This window comes from Asterias rubens, chromosome 19 (assembly GCF_902459465.1).
Source record: "Asterias rubens chromosome 19, eAstRub1.3, whole genome shotgun sequence".
Taxonomy (NCBI): Eukaryota; Metazoa; Echinodermata; class Asteroidea; order Forcipulatida; family Asteriidae; genus Asterias; species Asterias rubens.
In genome coordinates, this window is record NC_047080.1 from 2006382 (window position 1) to 2033570 (window position 27189).

At 39.0% G+C, this 27189-nt stretch overlaps 2 protein-coding genes across 2 annotated transcripts in view; one reads left to right on the plus strand and one right to left on the minus strand.

Annotated features, from left to right (window-relative positions):
- Nucleotides 1-12385, minus strand: part of LOC117303302 (Down syndrome cell adhesion molecule-like protein 1 homolog) — a 109960-nt gene extending 97575 nt beyond the window's left edge. The window contains exons 1-4 of the mRNA XM_033787469.1: nucleotides 12271-12385; nucleotides 4027-4099; nucleotides 2804-2918; nucleotides 873-1001 (exon numbers count right to left, since the gene is read on the minus strand). Of these exons, the coding sequence (XP_033643360.1) occupies nucleotides 873-948 (76 nt within the window). The 5' untranslated portion in view covers nucleotides 949-1001; nucleotides 2804-2918; nucleotides 4027-4099; nucleotides 12271-12385. The remainder of the gene's footprint in view (nucleotides 1-872; nucleotides 1002-2803; nucleotides 2919-4026; nucleotides 4100-12270) is intronic.
- A 1252-nt stretch (nucleotides 12386-13637) lies between these two features.
- Nucleotides 13638-25377, plus strand: LOC117303428 (kinesin-associated protein 3-like). Its single transcript, XM_033787621.1, has 19 exons — nucleotides 13638-13785; nucleotides 14406-14537; nucleotides 15013-15164; nucleotides 15482-15546; nucleotides 15719-15860; nucleotides 16765-16989; nucleotides 17449-17538; nucleotides 18085-18263; nucleotides 18630-18683; nucleotides 19021-19129; nucleotides 19256-19356; nucleotides 19827-20048; nucleotides 20694-20859; nucleotides 21636-21761; nucleotides 22138-22236; nucleotides 22742-22827; nucleotides 23192-23384; nucleotides 23845-23962; nucleotides 24576-25377. Exons 1-19 carry the CDS (start codon nucleotides 13748-13750, stop codon nucleotides 24772-24774), a joined length of 2496 nt encoding a protein of 831 aa, XP_033643512.1. The 5' UTR covers nucleotides 13638-13747; the 3' UTR covers nucleotides 24775-25377.
- Nucleotides 25378-27189: the final 1812 nt, after the last annotated feature.

Here is a 27189-nt window from a genome sequence, read left to right on the forward strand (position 1 = left end):
AATTCTGCCTATGACAAGTTTTTTTTATGGTGATAGGAAACACAGCATCCTTGTTGTAATTAACAAGGGGTTCTAGGTGGGTCATGAGGTGCCGGGACGTGTGCCTTCTTATTTTAAGAGGGGGGTAAAGAGCGCCCTCATGTGATTAAATTCTACAAAATTAATTTGCATCTGGGATAAAGAAATACTGCTTAAAAGTGCTAAGCAGAAATGAGCAGGATACCAGTCACAAATTGTACAAGTGTAATGGGTATTTGCCTGGTAACCTTAATTATTTATTCTGGTAAGCAAAATTTGGTTGCACTTTTTTGCTTTAAAGCAGCTCTATAAAATTGGTCCCCGGCTTTGAGTCCGCGGTCCAGTGTTAACTCCGAGCCATGTTAGCATTGCAAATTCGTAAGCTGCACAAGTTCATGTCAATCAACCTTGCTGGCTGTCAGGGCTAGATCCACATTCAACTGACCATCTCATTCAGAGAGTCTTACTGGAGATAATAAAGGCTTTTAAAAATGACAAAAGGTGCCCATTGGGATAAACTAAGGAGGTCAGACCAAATCCATTCGGCAGACTTTGCCGGCGACAGTCCTTGGTGACCCTCTTAGCATGTCAGTTGTCATTGAGGCTGACCGAGTAAGGAGTTGGATTGTGTGATGGGATACATCCTATTAATGGAAAGTCAAAATATTTGAGAGAATCTTCGTGCATTTAAGACAACAGACCTTCATTTTTAAGCCTATGCAACTTCTTAACTTTGCTTGAGGAGAGCGAGAAATAGCACTTCAGTTATAAACTACTGGTTCTTATCGGAACCCCCCCCCAAAAAAAAAAGTTCATTTGGTTACTTTAAACATGTAATGAAAGGACTGTCTTACCGATTTCTGCTCCTATGTGTACAATGAAGAGGCCCAAGAATAGAGCCCTGAGGAACCAATGATGTAGCAGTTCCATGGTTTTTAGCTACCCTGACGTCAACTTATATCACGCTTCTGTTATCTCTGAAACTGAAATTAACAAAACTTGACAAGTTATATAAATATCAAATAGTATACCACAAAGGACTGCTAGGTAATGATTTGGGGTTGAACAGAGAACAAATGACTATATCGGAATTTGAACCAACAACCTCCCGTTTAAGACGCCAGTGATTGTTTACTTAGCTTTTAAAACTTTGCTACACAGCAGTTAATGGTTGTATGGCTTCTTACTGGCAAACAAAGATATTGACGAAATAGGGAGACTGCCAACAGAGGGCTAGATAGCTCAGTTGCTAGAGCGACGGCAAGTTTAACTGCTCTGGTTTTCAAATTTTCCTTGTTCAACCTCAAATCAAAAGTCTGAAAAATATGATCCCTGTTTTTTTTTTAGTTAATTCATGTTTATGGAGCCTCTCACAGGTGAGTAATGAGTAACAAATGGAACAGATCATCGCTGTTTGGCTACAGAGGTGGGTGGAGTTGACACCAGAAGGTCTGTATATTGACCTCAGCGAGAGACATAAAGGCCTGAGCGAGAGACAAAGGTGGAGTAGCTAGACTGTAGACTCATCCATCATTACTGTAGGGTCAAACTATAGCTCATTGCAAAACCTTAGAACGCCTACTACTTTTACTTTAAAGGGATTGCTCTTAGCAAATTTCGGCTGATGATTCCACCCCCCCAAAAATGAAGAGAAAACCATGACTTTAAAACAATGATTTTAAAGAGATGGCTCTCAGCAAACTTTGGTTGATAATTTCACCAAAACAATCAAGAGAAAACCCTATTTATAATGCTCCAGATTGCACAATAAGTTTTGTTTAACCATGATTCACACCGAGTAGAAAATATTCCCAAAACCCTGTTTCAATTTAGTAAATGTTTGTTCAAACATCCACAAATTTGGTTTCAGAATGCCCAAGAGTGTTTTTTTCCCCACAAAATTAGTCAATGAAAACAGTGGTCTACATTGATGACTACTGCGTACTACATAGTATGCACAATGAATGGTACCAACTCAACATTGTATTACTTCCGTGACCAACCATGCTGTATGATGTATGCATAAATTGAAATGCGATCGCCATCTGTTCCTCATGCATAATTTATCAACAAGTCAACTGACTATAAAATACATTCCAAATGCAGGCATTGAAATAAACCACATTACCACCAACGTTGTCGTGGTGCCCTGTGTTTTTGATGAAGTGTCCTAGCTTACAAGGTTCCAATACAAACTTACATCCCAGGTCGAAATTCCAGTTGAACCTAGTTAAACTGGGTTTAACTGGAACTAGTTGAAACCAGTTGATAAACTAGTTAAACACAGTTAAAACCAGTTGGTTTAATATGGAATATGGACAGAGACCAACTGGTTTATAATTTCAACCTAGTTGAACACAGTTAAACCTAGTCCAAACCAGTTGGTTAATATGGAAAATGGACGAGTTTGATCACTATCCAGTTGAACCAGTTGACCCCAGTTAACTAGGTTCAACTGGAATTTTGACCTGGGATGCGCCCCTAACTAGAGGAAAATGGTTGAGCCCCCTTCAAGAGCAAAGTTCAAGAAATACTAATTGGACCCTGTAGGATTACAGTGATCAATATTGGCGAGTGGAGCTCAACAGCATGAGTACTATTGTGTTTTTTTATAGCATTGAAAGCATTGGTCAGTGGCTCGCACTGATTTTTTGTTGCATCAAAAGAGTCGCTTACTAAAATGGCGTACAGTGCGTACTCGCACATCTCGGGCTTGCAGCGTTATCAACTCTTTGATTCTAACTACCTTTATTCTAACCAATCTAATCAGAGATGAACTACTCACCAAAGTTTGAGGTTCAAGACAAAAACCAGTACTGAGGTTCTATGCTGACTCTGATGAAATTCCTGATATACGTAGCTTCATGTTTAACTCACCATCCAGTAAGAGCAACAAGTCACTGTAAAAACGAAACAAATTATACAACATTCTTTACTTAGTGCATTTTCACTTTCGATCATCTTGAACCCACCACTGACCAATCAGGTCAACTCATCATTATATTATCTTGAATATATGCATTAGACAGATTTAACATACTTAGATCCAACCCACTTCTGTCCAATCTAGCTTAAACCGCATACATCACATCATTTGCATAAATGAATATTAATTGATGAATATAGTCAGCTGAGATAAAGTGACGTTAGAGTGCTGTCTATAATTTTGTTGAGCCAGTAAAATAAACGAGAAGGTTGTTATCTCAAAACTCACTCGGTTTTAGATTTGAAAGAAGAAAAAACACCATTAGACTTAGAAGCTGTTCCGCCTATCGTATCATTTCTCGTAAACTGAATTACACATTGTAAATTACTTAATCTGAAATGGCCAAGTGGGCTGATGAAGAATATCCAGTTTGAATGAATTCAAACTATCTGAGTCACAAATCGAGCTGAAAATATCTCAGCCTCAGGAAGACTGCACATTCCAAAGGAGTTGAGTTTGTTTTTGTTTTTTTTTACAAAAAGATGCACAGTTTTTGTAAAGATTTGCAATAAATTATTTTACTACAATTTGCTTGCTTACTTACAAAAATTTGACTAAAAGAAATAACAAGGATGAAATGAGATTTCTACGATTTGCTGAGCACAAATCTGCTTAGCAGCTTTATGAAACTGGGGCAGCAAGACCAGGGTCCAATTTCATATGTCTGCTTACCGCCAGAACTTTGCACTTGCTTTGCAACTGGTTTCCTGCAAATATTTGCTTAAATTTGAAACCCACAGTTCTTTTCAGAACCACCCCAACTCATTTAGAGATTATCATTACATGGTGTTACTGCAAACCTCTCAACAGGGGCCGATCGTATTTCCACCATGCAACATTTCAAATCCTACTTAGCAGAAAATTGTAACAGCAATATTGTCTGTAAAGTAGCTCCATGAAATTTGGACCAGATGTTCAGTTTCCCGTTTCAAATCAGAAATATTTCTTGGGATGATCTTTTTTAAATTGAAAGAGCTCTCGAAAAAGAAACAAAATTGACAACTCCAAAATCACAAACTTACCAGGGGTTGTAAGCGCAACTAGTTCCCTTGAAAGACGTATCCTGCTAATAATACGTCACAGACTGGTCTGAAGCTACAAGATAAAAACAAAACACGGAAGAAAAGAGTAATTACTTAAGGATTACAAGTGGCTAAGTCAGTGTAACTTACACTCATGTACTTCATACATGCCCACTTGTGTTTCCTTAAAAACCTACAATGTTCAGTGTATCCCATCTACACTATCAGTGTTGACCTGTGTTCTTTTAAATAGCTATTATCACAAGGCCACTCCGTCACTGTCAAATATCTTCAACTCCGAGATCCATCACCAAACCCCTGCAAGATTCCTTAGCGTGGTTTGGATAAATACTTACATTTAATAATACCCTCTCTCTCAACAGCAAAAATGTAACTTTATACACCGGTACAAACTAATCACATCGTCAAAAACTCCAATTCGCAAAACATTTGTTGAAGTGTCTTTAGTGTCCGTAAGCTCAATGTTGATTTTGAAACACCCTCTCGATTATTCACCCAACAAGTTTTTTTTTCAGCAACGTCATTCACATTTGGGTCAACCCTCCTACTAACCCAATCACCGCCCCTCAACACAGGTCTTTCATCTTGGACCTTGCCTAATCTCCCGTCCACGTCTAGGAGTAGGGGGGAAGGCCAGGGGAAGATACAACCCCAGGGGCTCTCTAGATATAGCCTGCAGTCTAGCCCAATTAGCATCATATCACATGGGGTTTCCAGCACCCCTTAGCAAAGTGTATATTGTACACAAGGACTTGGCCTGGATTTACTTGGCAGCTTTTGATCCCATTTTAAGAACATTTAATACAGTAACCTGTTCCAGGTTTGATATCCCTAACCTCAGACAAAGTTTGTCGAGCCTTGAGAGTGTTTGAGATTGAAGCTTGAGAGTGTTTGAGATTTAAGCTTCACCTTAATCTAGTTCTTTCATTGATGAAGGATGAAGGTTTGACACTTCCTTAAAGAAGAGCTCCAATGTCAAATCTAGTATTTTTAAAACTATGTTGTGATGGATAGAATCCTTATTTCCCAAAATTGTTTTTACAATTTATTTATTTATTTATTTTTTATTTTGTTTTGGTATTTTTGTGTGTGTAAAGACGATGTGACCTCTAACGTCACTCGAAAACCATAACATGATTCGCGCGCATACTGCCGAACAAAACCTTTGTGTTTTGGCAGCCAGCTAGAAAGTGTAAGCAATCTTACCATGACTACACGTCTTTTTGCCCGGTGAAAAGATATAGACAGCCCTGGTGGCGGGATGCATGACTATTGTACATCTGTCTACAGTCGATCCTATGACGATTAACCGCCAATAGTGTCTGTTTGCATGCGTGAATTTACTTAGCATTAATTAATGGGAATGGCTAATTGAGTTCTACCTAAATCAAAGTATAGATACTCAACTATTACAAAACTTTATTAATCACTCGTCACATCTTCTGTTTTGAGCTCGTAGATGTGTAGTCGAACATGCACATTGACATCATTACATAAATAGACAGAAACATGACTAATTGTTAAGTGTCGATGTTACAATTACACAATATCTTTCAGGCGGAAACATCAATTTTGACCCAAACGGTGTGATGCAAAATGATACTTTGTTTTCGTTCACTAAACTTAAGCATCACATAGAATCGGCATCAATGTATGTCCCGCAGTTTCGCTAAATAGTCTGTCCCACACGCAGCAGAAGCACCCAGTGTTGAAGTCATTGTGTGGACAATACTTTGTTCTGTAGGCCTACACCTTAAGGAAAAGCTTTCTTCTCAACAACGTAAATAACACTGTGTGGACGTATGTAAGTCCACACAGCGTTTCAACTTCCCGCATTAAGTGGACTTATTTTGCAGTCACTTTGTGGGCATTTCTTTGTTCTGCACTTAAGGAAAATCCTATTCTTCAAAACTGTACATAAAACTGTGTGGAGGTGTGTGAGTCCACACGTGTTTCAAGTCTTAACAATATGTGGACTGCTTTTGTTTATGGGCCAATTTCAGTAAGTTGTTTTAAGCAGCAAATATTGCTCAGCATTTTTCTCTGCTGAGCAAAAATTGAGTGGGGCACCAGTCACAACAATGTAAACGTTTAATAATGGCTGGTGACCTATTTCTGTTAATCACAACATTTCTTGGCTTAGCAATTTTGTGTGTGCTTAGCTTACAGGCTTTATGAAATTGAGCCCTGGTCCACAACTTCATAAGAAGCATTATCCCAACCCTGTCCTGTATGCTTTGTTTTAAAAGGGCAGGCATTTTCTCCTAAGTAAAGGGCAACCTTTAGAAGAAAAAAATTCCATTTCTACTGAAGCTTGTCAAGGGCACCAAGGCAATGAGCAGGGGGCAAAGAGATAATCGCCTTCAGTGCCTCCACAAAGTTTCAGGCCTGCCACGCAACTCATGCGCCCCTGGCTTATTCCATCGAGCCATTCACACCCTAGCTGTTCTTTCTAGCGGAACAGACTGTGGGTCAACAGTGTTCAGGGAGGGTGTAAAGGAACAAAACTGGGCGTTAGTGATAACACTCCCCCCAACCTGTCCTTATAACAAGTTTGGATGATACAGAAATTGACTCTATCAGTAAGACACGATGTCGCGTGTAGAAGAAAAGGTTAATATCATAATGTATGCATGTAAGTCTGAGTGTTCACAATGTGGGGGTGGATTAACAACTGATGGAGGTTTATTTTGGAGTGTGTATTTCTTTTTTTTTGCGGGGAAAAAGAACGGGATAGGGAGAGTAACTGTGAAACTGTGATGAGTCAGAACCCAGTGTTGTCGAAGAATATTGTTATGGTAAATTTCTGCGACACTCGTAGGATTTTAATTTATAATGGGAGATTTTGAATTTCAATTCAATTCAATTTGAAATATTTGTTTTTCCAGTGAATGAAAATGACACTTTGTCCCTGAGCCACTTCTGCATGACCCACAATTTTTTTTTTTTTAAATTGATTTTTATACGCCGCGGGTGTGGGGGGGGGGGTAGACAGTTAAGTACAGCAACATTTTCAAACCTTTCAACATTTTTGCTGTTGCCAACTTGGCAAAATTGGGAAATTGGTGAGCTCCCTTCACAATCTAAGCAAACAAACAAACAAACAAACAAACAAACATAGTTTTCTTGGACTAAAAATGGCTTCTTTAAGTCTTATACAGTCAAGCACATTGAGGGGGAAACCCAATCAGTGACAGACATTCAACTGTCGTCCCCATTTTGCAATGACTCAATCTCAGCTCCATTGGAAAATGTATCCTAGAAGCACAGATGCTTAAAGGGTGTGTTCCCTGTTGGTAATTACACAAATTTTCTTCTGAAAATTTTCTTTGTGAATTTCCCCCCCTGGCACAAAAGTTTGTGAATCCACTCTGCAAAGTTAACGAGAACAAAGTGAATTGTGTGTCAACTACTTCATGGATCACTTCAGTACACCTCTGCAGCCGATCTCTGAAAAAATTATATTTTCACATTAACTGGCATTAGCAGCCAAAAATGTTGCAGAATGTCAATGTTAACTTTTAAAATGCAAATTCATTTTTTCTTTGTTCCAGTGACAATAGACCGATCCATTAAGCTCCGCCCCATTGCGTACTGACCAATCACAACGCAACGAAGGTCCGACACTGAGGTCCGACATGCGTGCGCGTATATTGGTGCGCGCGGCAGAGTTGTGCAGAAAGGCATTGGAGAGCCCCACGTGTTCTTGATCGCACGTGCGTCGTGGGCGGAGCCTACTGGATTGGTCAATTGCATGGTGTCATATCGGGGTTTGCGCTCAACTGTCTTTAGTGACTGGCCAGCCAGCAGGACCAGTCAGCTCCTCATTTTACACTTCTCTGTCAGCGTTTTCACTAGTCCATACTTTATTTTCAACGGGATGCTTTTCAACACTGAACTAGCCAGTCGAACCACTTAGTATTTTGACTGGACAGTGGTCCTCAGGTGTTGCAACTGGCATCTGGCCAGCGACCCACTCTTCAGGGAGAGCGCCGCATGATACTATTGGTACAGTTATAAATGAACTTCAAGGAAAATTCCTGACTGCTAAGAGAGTTGAAAGCCCCCATCATCTCATTCTTTAAAAAAAGAAAAAAACATGTTCCCATGGAAACCGAGCCAAAACACTCTGCATTTTAAAACTTAAATTTTAGCGTACTTAAATAATTAACTGAAATAAACAACCAAGGCGACACATGGCCCATTTACTGTTGGGGTTTCTAGAGCAAAACTTCCTCTTCCTCTAAAATCTAATAAAAAAGGCGATAACATCCAACAGAGTAAGTACTTTTTCATGGAAAAATGAATAATTCCCGACTTTCGAATGAGTCCCATCTTTAAAGAAATAGATAGAAAAAAACAGGCCTGCAACACTAATAGTGACACACACATGCTGAAATGGTCACCTGTTTTCTGAAGTAGACAAATAGTATGTTAAAGTTTTAAAGGGTTTTGATACCCTTTTGTATGTAATCAAGCTTTACGCTACTCACTTAATGAAGATGTTTGTAATATTTTACTTAACTTGTAGTAAATTCAGCTTCTTTAGTCGACAAGTTTTTGAAAAGAAAAGTGGAAATCACAGAGCAATGTTTCCAGCTGAGTTATGAAATCCGTTTTTACGTGCTAAAAACAGTTTCCGTCTCATTGAGACAAAAAATAAGCTTTGTGAAATAGCCAAGTTTGACTCATTTCTCAAATACTACAGTACCGTGGCCTCAGCAAGTAATATTTGAAGGAAGGCTTTCTACCATCGTTTATCTGTAAACCTTGTAAGTTTAAAGTAAAAATGTGAACATTTGTGCTTAGTGTCGTACAAAAAGTACACAAACCCCATTAAAGGGAAGTAGACCTGACAAGTAAGTATATGGCAGACACCAGACTGCAAAGGCAAGCATGTTTGCCTGACTGTTAACTTAGAAGACTGCCTAACAAATTACCCTTAAAGTTACATGAGCTAATTACATTACAATGAAGTCTCAACTCAAAACACTACACCCTTGGAACTTCTCAACAGCAAGGACACCCGTTGGGGAAACCTATAACATCCCTTTAAATTGTAAAATGATCGATAACGGATGTTTGTGCTTACAAAAAAAAAAAAAAAAAATGAAATTGAGGAAAAATATTATTTTTAAAGCAGTGTTTCACTAAGTTTACACAACCCCCAGATGCCGGGAAAAGACTTCATTTGGGTGGAATATTACCTCTTTCTCTAAAACTACATTACTTCAAAGGGTGTTAATTGTTTCTAGCAATGTTATATAGTATCAACAGCTCCTGAGGACTACAAAGTAATTTTATTGTCATAAATTTTTTGATTATTTAAACCAAAGTTGTACCCTCCCTTTAAAATGACATCATTCATAGTGGATATAACTGATCATTTGGGTAGAGCCTACAGGATGAATTGGAATACAACAAAAATGTCATAAATCATCGTTTCATGACAAAATTACATGTATTTCCTGTTCAATTGTGCCATTTGTTGTTTTGTTTCGAAGTACAACTAGTCATTCTATACCCCTATTAATGTACTTTCACTGAACTTGTCGAAGGGGCTTTTGTCTTTCTTTCGGTTGATTTTTTTGTTCAACAATAAAGGCTTCCTTCCTGTTTGAGAGTGTGTGATGGCCGAGGTTGCTGATGAATTACCGGGCCTTGGGAATTCCATTCTGTTCAGGTACATGATGAATATTTCCTGAACATTAATAATAAACTTGGCTAAACTCCAGTAACTCTTGTTTATCGGCGTTGAGTGTTATTGTTTGTCGATGGTTGCGATTATGCGTCCCGGAGTAGACCACTAGGGTCCAATTTCATGGTTCTGCTTACCATGGTTCTGCTTACCAGAAGCAAAAAGTCAGCAGTTCTGGAAGCAGGAAATTCCGCGCTTATGTCTTAGCGTATTTTACATGTTAGCAGACAATTTTTTGCTTGTGTGTGTGTGTGTACTCCTCTTAACCTGGGTATTTTTCTTCGCTTACTAAGCTAGCGCAGAAATGTTGAGCTTGCACAGTAAGCAGAGAGTTTAAGCGCATAATATAGCACTAAGCAGAGTCATGAAATTGGGCTCTAAACAGCAATATGCATTGTCAGTTAACAAATTCCCTTGTTTAGCAGATATAACAATATGTCTCAGTTGCTACTACATGTAAATGCAAGTTATTGTTAACAATCAGTGTGTACTACAAAACTTGGTTTTTAAGTCTAAATATTTTGCTGAGCCTAAAGTTGCTGGATGAAATCACTAGTTGTACAAAACGAATTGAATTGTCAAATGGTTGTATTACGTACAGGAAGTTCAAGTACTTGTAAAGTATCACGGTTTTATTTAGATTACCAATTAATCACTTTAACCACAGGCTTATCCTGGAAATTCCATTTGTTTTGTTTATGGTCATTTGTATCAATGTTCAACACCTCATAAGCCTAATTTATGTCTGTTTGTTCATTTTATGTAATTAGTTATCATTGTTATGACGATGTAATTTTAAAGGTCAACAACCCTGGACTTTCATCTTAGAGAGGACAAGGCCATTTTCATTTCAAAAAGGACAATTTCGTTGGAAAAGCTTAGAGTCTATGGGAAAATTTGTGCGAGCACCAAGTCCAAGGCCAGAGGCCGTGGCTTCTGTGTATTTCTAGGCATAGGTCAACACACATCAGAAAAACGTTATTACAACAGGGTCATATAGAATGGTTCAGGAAATGATGTCTGATTAAAGTGATACTATGGTTGCCTCAGGAAGTTTAACTCAATGAAGTCAAATGGAAATTCATTCATTTTGTTTTATACATTGTCTGCTACATAAACAAAGCCTAGGTTAGTGTTTTGAACTGTGTTTACCTTTCAATAGCCCTATCATACTTCACGCATAAGTGAAAGCAAAGCCGGTTTTCGATGCACCAAATTTCAAAATAGGTTTTAAAAATCATGGATGGTTAAACATTTTAACCAAATGTTGGGTCACATAAACTTGCTTCGCATTTAATACTTTAACGTAATCAACAAAATGAAAAAATTTAGTTTTTGTTTGTATATGAAAAATAGGCCTTTGAATAATTTCTTGTTGGGTGTGACTCGGCCACAATGAATAAGATACATTACAAGGGCGGGGCATTACATGGAATACTATTCACATTAAACTTTCAAGGACACACCCAAATTTACAGGTTACGCTATGACAAGGCCATTTTGGATGGGTACTCCTACCTAGAACTATTATATTAGATTTGTTCCGTTATTACTTGTAATACTTATAATATGAGTACGGGATCAGAAAATAAAAAGGATAATTTGTGTTATTCACAGCAACTACCTGAAAATTACAAGCTTATTTTCTTTCAAGAGATGGAATTTTCAAGCAATAATAAAAACGTATCTAAAAAGTTAAAAAAAATTGAATGATAAATAGAACCATAAAAATATTATCTCTGTAAGTTTCCCGCTTTTTTTTATACTAGAATTAATGTACAACTTTTCGTATCCTGCCACCACTTTTTCACCCTTTTTTTACAAAATTGACATCTCTTTGAGGTAAATTAGATAAATAACAGTGTTTTAAAATTTCATTTCGAATGAAAAAGAAGAGGCGTGAAACAGACACTTTTCCCAGCTAACATTTGAAAAAATGTAAGACTAAAGCCTGTAAAATTTATTTTGAAACAATCATTGATGGCGGAAGTCTCTTTTTTGCTGAAAGCCCCACCCATCCCATAACATCCCACAACAGTAATACCTATATTCATTTGACACTGACTAACAACTATACAATAACACAGTCTACACACTTTACACACAGTCCTTAACAATCATAACAATAGATAGTGAGTGTGAATCATCGCATCCCAATCAATCAAGAGTATAGACCCACCCTCCTTAAAATGTTTAAACTTTAATTTAAATAATTTAAACCATATTAAAACAACTCGATTCAGCCCATCATTTCGGTCTCACTGCCTCAGTTGTAGTATTGAAATTCAAACGCAAATGAATGTTCCATTTAAGTCCTTAAAAATATCAAAATACATATTTTCGAAGAGCAGACAGACCAACTCAACCGCCAGTGACACTGAAAGTGAGAGTGTGACACTGACAGTTGGGCCATTCACATAATACCACACACGCTGCCGTTACGTTTAGAAAAATAAGCTAATGAATGTTTTTAAATACACGCTGAAGACATCAATATTGATCATATTTAAGACAATCAAACTTACCTAATCCCAGGAGTACCTCATCCTCTATCAAATCCTCGTGTATGCTTAGTTTCTGTGCCTTCTGATCCTTTTTACGATTATTTTCCGTCGTGGTTGAACAATCACAACAGGTGGAATTTTCAGAAAATTTTATCTTGAAAACTTACACTGGTACCCGGAACGATTTATAAGTAGTCGAGCAGTGCGACGTCGAGACACCAGTTTACCCTTAGCAATCGAAAGCGTCTCCTTATTTGCATGATTGATAGGGAGGGCGCCCTTTACATTTAACGGGCACAACTTTCACCTTAAAGGTGTGGTTGCAAAAGATAAAATTGTGATTATTTATTTGATAATAAAATATGTAAATTGAATAGTATACACATAATGAATGTTTATGAGTGCAATGGTGCGAATATGTTCATGAGTTGAAAGATGGAATGTTCTATTCAACGAGGCGGAGCCGAGTTGAATGGAACATTCCAGCTTTCAACGAATGAACATATTCGCACCATTGCACGAATGAAAAACATTCATTATTTGTTTTATATAACATCCAAGTAGAACTTTGTCATTTTGATTGAAAGAAACAACTTTCAAAACAAACAATTTCAACTGTAGAAGCCGAATGCTAGTAATTTTACTATGCTTTCTTGCAGTAACACCTGCTGCGTTACCAAAGACACGCGCACGCAGTGATGTTTTTACTCAGCTTTTTCGTTCCATCCGAAAAGTACCATTGCACGCTGGCAGCGTGCCAGCGTGCAATGGTACTTTTCGGATGGAACGAAAAAGCACGGCGAGTGACTCAGCGTGCAATGGTACTTTTATTTGCTATCACGTGACGGACAATCCTCCAATCAAATGGCAAGGATCTGCTTGGGTGTTATATAAAGCTATATAATAAGAAGCTCTATATACAAAATTAATAACGTTTAATATTCACTTCAAAGGTGTAGTTGTAAAAATTCCATGTTTATTTGATAAACAATTGACTTTTTGATATTTTGAAATTTTTGATAATGTTTATTAAACTAGCGTCATTTGGTGCCTTTCTGCCCCTCTAGTAATAAAAACTTTTTTTTCAAATAACAAAACCTTTTTAAAGGGCTTCTTATGATTTATTTTGTTTTAAAAAAAAATTGTTTAAAAAGTGTACTTCTGAGAAAGTTTTTACCACTTTAACGTCAGTCTTTACTTCAACATTGAGGGCAGTATACCGGGGGACCGTAAAAAAAACCCGGACCGCTTCGCACGGATAACTGTGAAAAGTGTATACCAACCTCGTATTCAAAACAATTCCAAAGTAGAAACGATCCTGATGGGCGGTGCATGTGATCCTAGCTGGGGTCGAGGGATATAGTTAGGGTTAAGCATTCCGCCAGAGAGAGATATGCAGCTGCTGAGCTTGAAGAAAATCTAAAGAAGTAACTCAAAAAAAACGTCGTTTTGTCACCGAGCCATGTCTTGATCTTTCAAATTGACGAAAGATCCAGATATGGCCATGCAGGCTGAAGATGCAAGATATCTGAAAAGGTGAGTTACATCGAGATTTTGTCTAGAAACGGTGCCGACAGTCAGTGATTTCAGTCGATGGAATAGCCGTCTCGACCGTGGATGTTTCCATTTTTACACGGGCCTGACGGGGCTGGAGACTGGGCCGGCTAGACCACCGGGGCGCTGTACTCCTTAATAATATATTTGTGACATCTGCGGTCATACTGACACTATTTCACCGGGCAAACTCTCTCCCAAGACCGTGATATGGCAATTTGATATGAATGATTATCTGAACACCCGAACACAAAAAATCCCCCCCCCAAAAAAAGGACAAAATGAGTATGACAAAAACTAAATATCTTGATTGAAAATGAAAATCACCTGTGACTTTTTTATTTTGTGTCGTATGAGAACAAGTTTAGACCAAGTGACTGTGGCGCTGCACTCCTGCAGTTTATTTAAGAATGAATTACTTTTTAGTTAAAACTTAAATTAAATTAAAAGAGACCATTAATTTTTGAGTACGTACCGTCATCACAAAACGCACAGACAGTGTCAAATTACAAAACGCAACAGTTCAGGTATGCGTACTGTTATGTACCCCGTAGGTACACAATTCTTCAGTTATATTTATCTCGTTTCTGATTATATTACAGGAAGGTGAAGGGAGGAAGTATTGATGTGCACCCAACAGAGAAGGCCCTCGTGGTCAACTATGAGTTGGAGGCGACTATCCTGGGGGAGCTTGGTGACCCAATGCTGGGCGAGAGGAAAGAATGCCAGAAAATGTAAGCAAGGAAGAATCAGGTCTCAAAATAACCCAAAGCACTCTCAGCAACTGCCATGGTGCCCTGTGCTTTGATTTGCTGCCCTTTTGCAAAGTTCCAATAGAAAATGTTCATTTTTTCTCAGAGTCAGAGAGTGACCAGAAGAAAATTGAAAAGTTCAAGCCTAATACGAGCTCCATATTTGAAATCTTACCCGTAAGAAGCTACTCATCTCACCGAGGCCCAGTTTTATAGAGCTGCTAACAGCCGATGTTGCGCTTACCGTGCGAGTTTCCATTTCATTAGTGAGTGAGGGTTACGGTGACAATGTAAAATCTCTTGGGTACTGATGGCTCGCTCTGAGAAGAGCCCGTTTGTACTGTTCTACTATTTTGGTCAGTTTGCAAAATGTGTCCAATTATAGGCACTGTAAACACTATCTCTTAAAGATTGAAAATCCAATACAAATTTGTTTTTGTTTTTGTCGCATCTGCAGAATCAGAGTGCGGAGCCTCAACTCAGCCACTGACATTGCCGTCTTGGCGAGGGAGGTGGTGGATAAATGCAAGCTGATTCATCCCTCAAAACTACCCGAGGTAGAACAACTACTGTACTACCTCCAGAACAGGAAGGAAACAGCGCCCTCTGGTGAGTTAGCGGAACAGTTGCATTCATTAATGTTTTGGGTTGTTGTTGGTGTTGTTGTTTACTTTCGGGTGGGGATATGACAGCCGAGTGAACACGATACATCAATTTGATACGAGGTAATAACTGGCATTGGGGGATAATGAATGATATCTTTGGTTTCACCAATCACGGATGATTATGTTGAGCGCAAGTTCTAACATCTTCCTGATTGTTGTAAAAAGATCTCGCCGATTACAAGATGCACGTGTTAGTAGCTCTGTCTGTGCCCACGAATGTTTCAATTCAATATGTCGCAATTTTTGTTCTTATGATTACAGCTGGGTCAAAGAAGGGTGTGATGACGGGGCGATTGAAGGACCCTCCACCGTACGAAGGAACAGAGGTAACTATTAAATCATGTTATTAGAAATTGCTGTGGTCAACCAGCTTTAAGACTCAACGCCAAAACTCTTATAAAGAGACATATGTTTATGTGCAAGCAATTTTCCATAATTTTTTTCGCATTCACCAAGTCTCACCCTGACGTGCATACTTTTCCCTCCATCATTTCTTAGCTGGATGAGCAAGCAAACATCAACGACGTGGAGGATTATATCGAGCTCTTATATGAAGACATACCTGAGAAGGTCCGCGGCACGGCATTGTTGCTTCAACTCGCTCGGAATCCCGACAACTTGGAGGAGATTCTTCAGAACGGTAAGCTGCGAGGATTGTTAGACTGGAATTTTGTGTGTCTGTCAAAGCCAAATGCGTAATCCTTTAAAATGAAAATACAATTTATGTTCACTTCCAGTTCGGACTTGCTACCATCCTTACTGCCCAAAGTTGCGTTTGAGTGCTGGGCTAACTGAAACTAGTGAACTTGAACTTTACATGGATACTGAAATTGTTTTACTTGAGTCCTGTTGATTGTAAGCTCATATCACAGTACTCTACTACCCGGGTTGCCCCCAGAAAAAAGCAACCCTTTTTTCTGGAGTAGGCAGTAAATCCCAATGTATTCTTAAAATGTGCAACCAGAACCCTGTGGGATAGGGACACTGTGTGAAAGTGTCCCGGGGAAACCGTGTGGTACAAGTTGTCCTGGGGGCTCCCCAGGGCTGTATAGACCGTATTGAATATGACGTCACCGTTCAAATATCTACCCTACTAGATGGGGGTCTGTGAACGTGTGCGTGGGTGTGTGCGTGCATGTGCCGTAGAAATCTAACCGGGAATGCTGTGTGCTTCATTGATGTACATGTTTGGACGTGCATACGGTTTGACCTACAAGATGCCGACTTTCATAGCAGAAAAGGGTTATTCAATACGGTCTATTCCCTGGGGAAAAGAGATACAGAGTGAAAAGAGATACAGAGTGGAAAGAGCTGATCTGAAGCTAGTGTACCCATATTTACAAGGTCAGCCTTTAGGACAGACGAGTCCCTGGTTTAGCTTAGTACCATCATTGCTGTCTACAATAAGTCCTTATTTTGTTTTTAATGGTGGTCCACCTCACCCATGGCCCAAACATATCTGAGGAAAGTGTTATAAAAGTCAGTCCAAAGAAACGAGAGTATGCAATCTATGAAGACGCTATTGATTTTTCTCTATTTTCCAGAGACCGTTCTTGGGGCTCTTGCGCGAGTCCTCCGCGAGGACTGGAAGCGAAGCGTGGAGTTGGCCACCAACATCGTCTACGTGTTCTTCTGCTTCTCGAGCTTCTCCCAGTTTCACAGCGTCATTGCGCATTTCAAGATTGGCGCCCTCGTGATGTTCATTGTGGAGCACGAGATCAAACGACACGACCTGTGGGTGGACGAACTGCAGAAGAAGAGAAAAGCTGATATCCTTTACTCTAATTTCAAATTATTAATTAATTTTAATGTTTTATATCAGTTCATATCCAAAAGATATATGCTGTGTGCTCATTTCTTTTTTCTTTTTTTTTCTTTTTTTCTTTGGTATCCCCTTAAGGTGATCCTTTGGCTGTCGCACTCCAGGATGTTTCATAAACTTGGGTTTTTTATCCCTTGCAGCCAATTGCTGTATGGCTTCTGACTGGCACCCCGCAAAGTGATTAACAAAATATGGAGACGTCAACATAGGACAAGATAGCTCAGTTCGTAGAGCGCCGGCGCGTTAGTCCGAAGGTCGTTGGTTTAAATTCCGCTCTAGTCATTTTTGTCTTTGTTCAACCACAAATCATTTGTTAAATTTTATCAGCAGTATGTTTAGGCTAAACAACCTTGCGGTTCTGAGCCTATGTTTTGGTTATTATAGAATCCTTAACCGGCAATCTCACCAGAGGAAAGTCCACAGGCTAAGAAGGATTACGAGAAGAACATGAAGAAGTACCACGGTCTCCTGAAGAAACAAGAGCAGCTACTCAGAGGTAAAAAAAAACACCAAGTTGAAACAATTTCAGATATAGAATCAATTATAAAAATCGTGCAAAGCCCAGCACCAGAGAGTAGCTTAAAACCCGGTGGTTGCGTGTCAGTGAAAGGTGGTTGGGAGAGTGGATGATACCCATGCCTTACATTCTTACAGACTGTGAAGGGGGTAACTACGTTTCAGCCGCAGGAGTAGTAGGTGGCAATGTGCCCCTGGTGGCATTTGATCGAGTAAAGTGTAGCCCTCCCCTTGAAGCGGCTGTCCGTGACCTTGTGAAGTTATTTGATCTCCTAAAGTTTAAAAATACAAATTTATTAAATATGGAATTCTCGAGAACAGACATTTCCAAATGAGTTCTCTCATAATAATTGTTTTATTGGGGTTTTTTTTTAAATAAAATTGGAGTTCTAGAAACCAGGCATTTCCAAATGAATTCTGCCACTGATAAAAGAAAACATTTTTAAAAAGGAAAAAAAAAAAAAAAAACAATGTTAAACAAAATGTATTAGATAAGACTTTCATGCTGACCGTTTCTTGCTCGCAGTCTCTTACTACCTCCTGCTGAACTTGGCCGAAGACACCAAGGTCGAGATGAAGATGAGGAATAAGAACATCGTCCCGTTACTCCTCAAGACGCTGGACAGAGACAACTACGAACTCCTCATCCTCGTGGTCTCATTCCTCAAAAAACTCAGCATCTTCTCGGAGAATAAAGCAGAGATGGTGAGTTTTTCTTTTTGGGGGTTTTTACTGTTGGGATTCCAAAGGCGCCCTCTGTGTTCAAGTGTCAAGTGTCTGTTCAACCTTTGTGAGGTTTCAGGATTTTTCACTGATACCTCTGCTCCTTCAGATTTTCCTCAAAAGAGGTAAAAAATACCATCTCAGAGACATAAGACAGTTGGTATTGGCGCTTTGTATCCTTTGGCAAAAGGCGCATTATAAATACAGTTATTATTATTATTATTATTATTATTATTATTATTATTATTATTATTATTATTATTATTATTATTATTATTATTATTATTATTATTATTATTAAGATATGTAGCTCTTGCTCAGAGTTGGAACACTTCTTTTTTATTTCAGGCACAGCGTCAAATTATTGAGAAGTTGGCCAAGCTTATTCCATGTGACCATGAGGTGAGTGCTAAGATCTTTTCTTTTCTTCTGTAAAATAATGGGTTTTTATTTATTTATTTTTTTTATTTAGTGAATGGTAGAAAACTAGCAACAGACATTTCCTGGCTTGATTTATCTATAATTATATCAGAAGGACGAAGCAATGGTTAAGAGTTTTGCTTAAAGACACAAGTGTCACGGCTGGGGATTCGAACCCACACTCTGCTGATCAGAAACACCAGAGTGTGAAAATCTACGACACTACCCCAAAATCTATCTAAAAATCTACTTTAAAATCCAAATATCTACTTAAAATCGATGTGTTTTCCCCTTATTTTCTCATGAATTTTATGAGCAGGATTTACTGAACATCAGCCTTCGGTTGTTGCTGAATCTTTCTTTTGATACCGACCTCCGAGGAAAGATGATCAAACTTGGCTTGATGCCAAAACTTGTAGGCCTTCTGGGTAAGTCCTCACTTTGTTAACCGCTGGTAATAACTGTATAAATTTACTCTTTTTCCCTTCGCTGTTCAACATCTTGAAGAATTTTCAGATATTTTGATAATATTTTGTACTCTTTATTTTTTGCAGCCAACGACAACCACCGTCTGATTGTGCTGTGCATCTTGTATCACATCAGTATGGATGACAAAGCTAAATCAATGTTCACCTACACAGACTGCATACCAATGGTGAGAAATGTAAAAGCGTTTTTATAAACAACTTATATGAAACGAATGTCTTCAATTTATTCTTTTGAAAAATACTTATGAGTCCACCCGTTTATTTGCAAAGCATATGCGGCTAATGATTTTTCAACTTCAGAAAACGGAATATCCCATCTTTGAAATAGTGAACTTTTATTCAGACAAAGATGGTTGTATGAGGTACACAGCCACAAACATTTAGGCAGGTGACCTACAGAGAACGAGCCAGTAGGCGGCCGAACAGAATGCTGGCATCTGAATTGGCACCTAAAGTACGCTTTAGCACGGAAGAGGCTATTGAGACCAGGGAAGAAACTATGGTCATGAGGCTGGTTCCAAATGGTCGACTACAGTAGTCAACCAATGGTCAACCAGCCTGGGTTCGAGGCATAGTCGACCTTCAGTGGAACTGGCTCTCAGTTGTCAATGGAATTCAATATTTTTTTCACCCACAGGTTATGAAGATGATTCTTGAGAGTCAAGGAGAGAGCATCGAACTAGAACTAGTCTCCTTGGGGATCAACCTAGCCTGCAACAAACGCAACGCGCAGCTCATCTGCGAAGGGAACGGCCTGCGACTCCTGATGCGCCGTGCCCTGCGCTTCAAGGACGCGCTGTTGCTGAAAATGGTGCGGAACATCTCGCAGCATGACGGCCCAACAAAGACGCAGTTCATTGTGAGTATTTAAGAACTGGTATCTAGCGGAAGGAAATGATTCAGTGCCAAGTTACAAGTGACTAGTCTTTCGGTAACGACACCCGCCAAAAATAAATAAATAACAAAGTTAAAATTGCTATCCAAAATCTTACTTGTTATAAAGATGGTAATGATAGTATGAAGCATCCGGCATGATTAACTTAAAAACTGTCTTGGTATCGATTATTAGAGAGCTGTTGGTAGTATAAAACATTGTGGGAAACCACTCCCTCTGAAGTAACGGATTTTTTGAGAAAGAGGTAATTTCTCACTAAAATAATAAAAGACTTCTAGCTAGAAGTCTTTTATTCCTATCTGAAAGCACACAGATTCGTCCAACAAGGGCGTTTTTTCTTTCATCATTTTCTCCCAACTCTGATGACCTATTGAGCTCAAATTTTCACGGGTTTGTTATTTTATGCATATGTTGAGATATACCAAGTGAGAACACTGGTCTTTGACAATTACCAATAGTGTACCTTCCCTTTAACATTTATTTCCACATTTGGACATGAATGCATCATCCTAAAAGCCGAGTCTTGTGATGGATGTACCCATTACAACAATACAAAACAAAGCAAAAAAAACAAAGTTAGTATTGAGTCTTTCCACTCTGTATTACCAGGAATACATCAGCGATATTGCCAGCGTGGTCAAGAATTCTGATGATGAGGAACTAGTCGTTGAAGCCCTGGGGATTCTAGCCAATCTGACCATACCAGATCTCGACTATGAGCTCATCCTTAAGGAATATAAACTAGTGCCATGGATCACACAGAAATTAGAACCAGGTAGGAAATATATTCTTTCTGCGTAAGGGTTGGTTGGTTTTTGTTAAGACGTTCTTGTGAAGCCCTGGGGTTCCTAGCCAATATGACAATACCAGATCTCGACTATGAGCTCATCCTTAAGGAATATAAACTAGTTTTGTGGATCACACAGAAATTAGAACCAGGTAAGGGTTAGAGTCTTCTGTTAGTGTTTGTTCGTTTTTGTCTCGCCGTTTTTGTGAACATACCAGGACATTCTTGTTAATGCTGTTATTCAGCAAGTAAAGTAATATAAAGTCCTGAGCTTACACTTCTTCATTTCGCACCTTGCCTTGCGTGGCGATGTTCAGGGTTTGAGGAGGCAGTGCATCTGGAAGTAAATTAAAGTCTGTCCCGAGCCAATATGGCTCATCAGGCCAGTGTTTATATCCGGTTTTCTTCGCATCAAACGACGGAGAATACTTCTTTTCCCCCTGGACTGGATGCCAGTCCATCGCAGGTTAATTCCCAGCTCTCGCGGGTAGCCATTTGTACTCTTGGGTGGAGAGTGGAGAGAAGCAATATGATAAAATGCCTTGACACAAATGTCACCACTGACCAGGCCAGGGTTGGAACCTGCAATCTGTAAATTACAGAACTTTAGTCCACCGCCCTAGACCGCTCGGTCAAGACACAACTCCTCAGCAAGTTACCATTTATTAAGCCAAAACTTTATGAAACAAAAACTTTCTTATGTGACTTTTATTGTGGCCCTACCTTCAACTTCAATCTTTGGAATTCTTTTGTTCACTGTTCAGGTGCGGCTGAGGATGACTTGGTTCTTGAAGTCGTCATGTTGGTTGGAACGGTTGCCATGGACGACTCGTGTGCGGCCATGTTGGCTAAATCTGGAATCATACACAGTCTTATCGAACTTCTCAATGGTGAGTTATCAACAACTTACTCGAACATCAGATAATTTTGTTTCTGTTTACACTTGACATGTTCCCAGCAAGAGATTCCGCCTATTATTTTCCTTTAGACCAGTTTTCACAGAGCTCGGTTAAGTACTGAGTATATAGTGTTTTTTTTTTAGAGGTCCTCATTAAGGCTTTTTGATATATGGCGGACACGATGCTACAACACTATAAGGTATAGGTAAGTTTGTGTGGATACACCCAAACCAAACAGTACACCCCTATCACGTCCGCCATACCTCAAAAAGGCTCATTGCATGTTGGGCATTCTAAATATTTTTATAGTTTTGGTGTTTATGATTTTCAAAATTAAACTATTTTGAATTGTTTTTGTTTTTTACAGCTAAGCAAGAGGATGATGAGATTGTTTGTCAGATTGTTTATGTCTTCTACCAGATGGTGTTCCATGAAGCAACAAGGGAAGTTATCATCAAACAAACTCGTATCCTTTTGTTTTCAAGTCACCATATAACTTAATATTGCAGGCTGGCGTAGTTCAGCTATCATTAAAAAATCATTCAGACAGTAGGAGGGTTGACTGTGTACTGTGTAGACGCAATCATTGCAAGCTGGCATAAGCGCATCTATCGTTCAAAACCCCAGTTGTCAGACCTCACAAGTGAGGGCTACACCTGATTTGGGCTATTGACCCAAATCAACTATTACCAGGAACAAGTTGCCACCTACTCCTTGGGCTGAAACAAGGTTATCCCCTTCACAGTTCTTAAGGATGTAGGCATGGATATCATCCACAAGGAGCCTGGCTGGTAGAGCAGAATGCACTGCCTTTCCACCTTTTTACGCAGTAACTATGGCTTTGCACAAGGGCTTATGTGTAACTGATTTAAGAGAAGATACATTCTGAGAAAATGTGTCATTTTTTGCTTAGCAGACTAAGCTTTTTGGCTGGTACCAACAAGGATGATTCCTTAACCGTGGTTTTTCAGAGGCCCCTGCTTACCTGATTGATCTCATGCATGACAAGAATCCTGAGATACGCAAAGTGTGCGACAACACGCTGGATATCATCTCGGTAAGTAGCCGCGTGTTGTTAGTTTGAAAACTTTATGTTTAGCAAAAACAATCATGGAACCAGTCGCAAACTTAACTATCCGTATAACATGATACTCATAACAGGAAAACATTTTTTTAGTAAGCAAAATTGTATGAAGCTTAGTAATCTTTTGAGTTGCTTAATCAAAACAAGTATCTAAGCTCAGAATAATTCTGCTTACCACAGAAAGGTTACCATCCAAAATGCCATGTCAAATATAACGTTGATGACTGATATCCCGCTCCTTTTTGCCTTGCAGAAATTTTAAAGCAATATCTCCTTCTATATTACTGAATTCTGCATGATTTAAGGTATTAACTTGTTCCTCCACTTTTCCCGACAGGAATTTGACGAAGAATGGGCTAAGAAGATCAAACTTGAGAAGTTCCGATGGCACAACTCTCAGTGGTTGGAGATGGTGGAATCTCAGCAGATGGACGAGAGTGACGGGTTGATGTACGGAGACGAAGGGTACAGTCCTTACATACAGGAATCCGATATACTGGATAGACCAGACCTCTTCTATGGACAACAAGGTACAGCAGTCAATAATAATGATTGGGTTTTACTTTAATAATTAGCGCATTTTACAATAACCGTATCAATGCGCCTGGGCTCAATTTCACAAAGAGTTAGGATTGATCTTAAGTGCAAATCATAATTGCTAAGCAAAGCGTGATATCATAATACCAAATCACAATGGTAAAACTGACGACCCATCTTAAAGGCAATGGACACTATCGGTAATTACTCAAAATAATATATTAGCAAAAAAAAACCTTACTTGGTAACAAGTAATGTGGAGGGATTGATAGTATAAAACATTGTGAGAAGCAGCTCCCTCTGAAGTAACGTAGTTTTTGAGAAATTTAACTTAGTCCCCTGAATATGAAGTCAATGCTCTAAACCACTTGACCATAACACCTCACGTGACAAGACGAAGTGCATTGATGATTGATGCTGATAATGTTCCATGGTTTGGTTTTTCCTGCTCAGGTTACGATGATGGTGAGATGTACGATGGTGTAGTAACTCCTGACTATGTTGATGACTACGGCAACGTACAGAACGGAGATTACATGGGGTCTCCAGGATCTGCTATGTATGGGAACAGGTTGGTATCTCATGAAAGTCTATCTCTGAAAATTTCATTTGAAAGCCATTGGACACTTTCGGTAAACAGTATTGTCCAAGGCCCACACTTCGTGTATCACAACTTCTATATAAAATAACAAACCTGTGAAAATTAAGGCTCAATCGGTCATCGGAGTCGGGAGAAAGTAACGGGAAAACCCACCCTTGTTTACGCTCGTTTCCTCGTGTCATGACATGTGTTCAAAATAAATTTGCAGGGCTGTATGCTTCGTTTTTGAAAGGGCAGGGGCACCAAGGCAATTTTCTCTTTGGCACGGGCACCCTATGAGGAAATTGTAAATTTCTACTGGAGCATTTCACGGGCATCAAGGCAATGGCAAGGGGCAACGGAGGCAATCGCCTTCATTGCCTCCGTGAAGTATCAGGCCTGAATTTGTAATTCTCGCTATCGAGAATTGATATTGTTTTAATGTTTTCTCAAAAAGTAAAGAAGTTTCATGCTTAGCAAATTTTCGTGCTTAGCAGCTCTATGAAATTGGGCCCTGGTCATCAAGCGACACCACCTTCTCCTTTAAATCAGACACAAAGGTTACATCCACAGCTGACCGCTCTGTTTCTTTTTTGTATCTTAGATACAGCCAAGAGTTCCGACCGGACTCTCGTGTCGCGTACGTCCCCGGCAGTCAGGCCATCGACGAGTACGGCCAACCCCTTGAGGTCTACGGAGGACCAGCTGTCGATGAATACGGCAGGCCTGTGCAGGAGGGGTACGGGTACCAGACCCATGGGTCACAGGATTATGGTTACAGGGGAAGCTATGAGTACAGATAGCACTGATTGGGTAAGAACTTGAAGGGTCATTGGGTAAGAGGTTGAAGGGTCATAGTTCAGGGGTCAAAGGGGAATGGAATCGGATTAGAGAGACCTTTTAATTGGGTTCATTCTGAAGAGGGAAGAAATGTCAGTACTGCTTTGGTTTCTTTTGTAGAGTAATTTTAAACGTCCATCTCTGTACTTCATTTTTTATTTTTGTCGAGGTTTTTTTCACAGGAGTATTCAGTACTTACACACATTGCTGTGAGGGCTAAACCCAAATTAAATTGTTTATCCCTATTTAACATCTGTTATAGGTTTAAATTTATTCTGGTATGACCAAAACTTTAGATGACAATGATATCATTTTGGGTTTTTCTACTAAAAACCTCAAATGAAGGCGTGTCGTTTTAGACTAAAGCATCGCCTGCTTGGTTTCTTTACATATACTATTTGCCACTGTACATGGATATCTTATTATATGCATGCCAGAAACAAGTCATTTTCAATTGTTAAAGTATTTCTCTTGTGGTATGCTATGCTCAACAGTAATATTTTCTGCTTAAAGGCACTGGACACAATTGGTAATTGTCAAAGACCAGTCTTCTCACTTGGTGTATCTCAACATGTGCATCAAATAATAAACCTGTGAAAATTTGGGCTCAATTGTTCGTCTAAGTTGCGAGATATGAATGAAATATAAAAATACCCTTGTCACACGAAGTTGTGTGCTTTCAGATGCTTGATTTCGAGACCTCAAATTCTAAACTTGAGGTCTGGAAATCAAATTCGTGGAAAATTACTTCTTTCTCGAAAACTACGTCACTTCAGAGGGAGCCGTTTCTCACAATGTTTTATACTATCAACCTCTCCCCATTACTCGTTACCATGTGAGGTTTTATGATGATAATTATTTTGAGTAATTACCAATAGTGTCCACTGCCTTTGAACAGCTCTCAAAATTTTGCCCATTGGGTAGAGTCACAATTTGCTGTAATGTAGTTTAATGTATATTCAATATAAGGTGGATGGAATTGTGTATGACTGGGACACCCATAATGTCAAAGGTTGCATGAACAAAGTTTGTTTTTATCACGACTGAAGCCCGGTTCATACTTCCTACGGATGCGAATGCGATACGAATGTTGACGTCACAAATTCGCAACGAATAATTCGCAGCAGTTGAACTCTGCTTAACTCACTTGCGAATATCGGTGCAAAAGGAGGGTTGTGACGTCAAATTTACGTCAAATTCGCTTTGCATTCGCATTTGCAGGAAGTATGAACCGGGCTTACTGCAGTGAAATCCTACCACAGGTAGTACCATGTACATGTATGTTGTCTAAAGAAGTCGCTCTTGATTCTAAATGCACAAGTGGTTTAGAGGTAGAGTTGTCATTTGGGGGTTAACAGGGGATTCCCGTTGGGTGTTATAAAACGCTATACTATAAGAACAGATAACTGTTACCATTTTGGTAATTTTGGTCATCTAGCAAAAAAAAGTTCTCTTGACATTGTGCAGTACTCTTTTCACAGCTGAAGTCTTCTGTATAGTTATAGTTTTTGTATTCCTAGGGTGTTAATTATAATTTCTCAATTTATAAATTGAGAACATTTTATGCATGAGACTATATTAACCAGTGGTTGTACATTTCTAGAAGAGAAAACAATTTATTTATTGTAAATATTGATATGCATAACGTGTGCTGTGGGTCAAACCTTAATAAATTCAATGGTCAATTCAAGGAGTGTTTTTGAGGTTTGTTTTAGTTTGTAGTACAAAGTTATCTTATTTTAATAACAGTAGTTACACACATGTCCCAATTTGATAGAGCTGCTTAGACACAAAAAGTAGCTAAGCACATCGATATATGCTTAAAAAATTAAGGATTTACCAGCCAAAATCCCATGTCACATGTATTATTTGTGACTGGTATCCAGCTCATGCTTGCTTAGCAGAAAGTTGTTGGTAGCGATGTTGTCTGCTTAAGCAGCTCTATGAAATTAGACCCAGGGCTCAGTTTCATATAGCTGTTTAAACAGCAAATATTGCTTACTTTTTCCCGCTAAGCAGACTGGTAACCTTATGCTGGTAAGCATGATTGTGTTGCCCTTGGCTACTGTTTATGCTTAAGTAGCCCTTTGAAATCTGGTCCTGGTATTTAATGTAGATAAACACATATTGACAAACAATAAGTACAAAAGTTAAACCATCAAGTAAAATATGTTCGTCACTATATTTACAGTTTTAATTGTTTTAGAAAAACAAACATCTTCATTCTTTGGGTGTGGTCACAGTCTTGTTCCCAGAAAACATAACATTAAGAAGTGCGTAGTTCAGAAAGAGAGGACATACTATTTAAAGGAGGGAAAAATAACAAGATGCCGTATGAGGCAGAATACACTTTGTCCTAACATCTTTAACCTCATAAT

What these genes read in the sequence shown, in the direction of transcription:
- LOC117303428 (XM_033787621.1), top strand. Translation starts at nt 13,748, where the DNA reads ATGGCCATGCAGGCTGAAGATGCAAGATATCTGAAAAG. An exon ending in ACAAGAGCAGCTACTCAGAG is followed by an intron (nt 17,539 to 18,084) that starts GTAAAAAAAAAC and finishes TCTTGCTCGCAG; the next exon opens with TCTCTTACTACCTCCTGCTG. An exon ending in ACACGCTGGATATCATCTCG is followed by an intron (nt 22,828 to 23,191) that starts GTAAGTAGCCGC and finishes TTTTCCCGACAG; the next exon opens with GAATTTGACGAAGAATGGGC.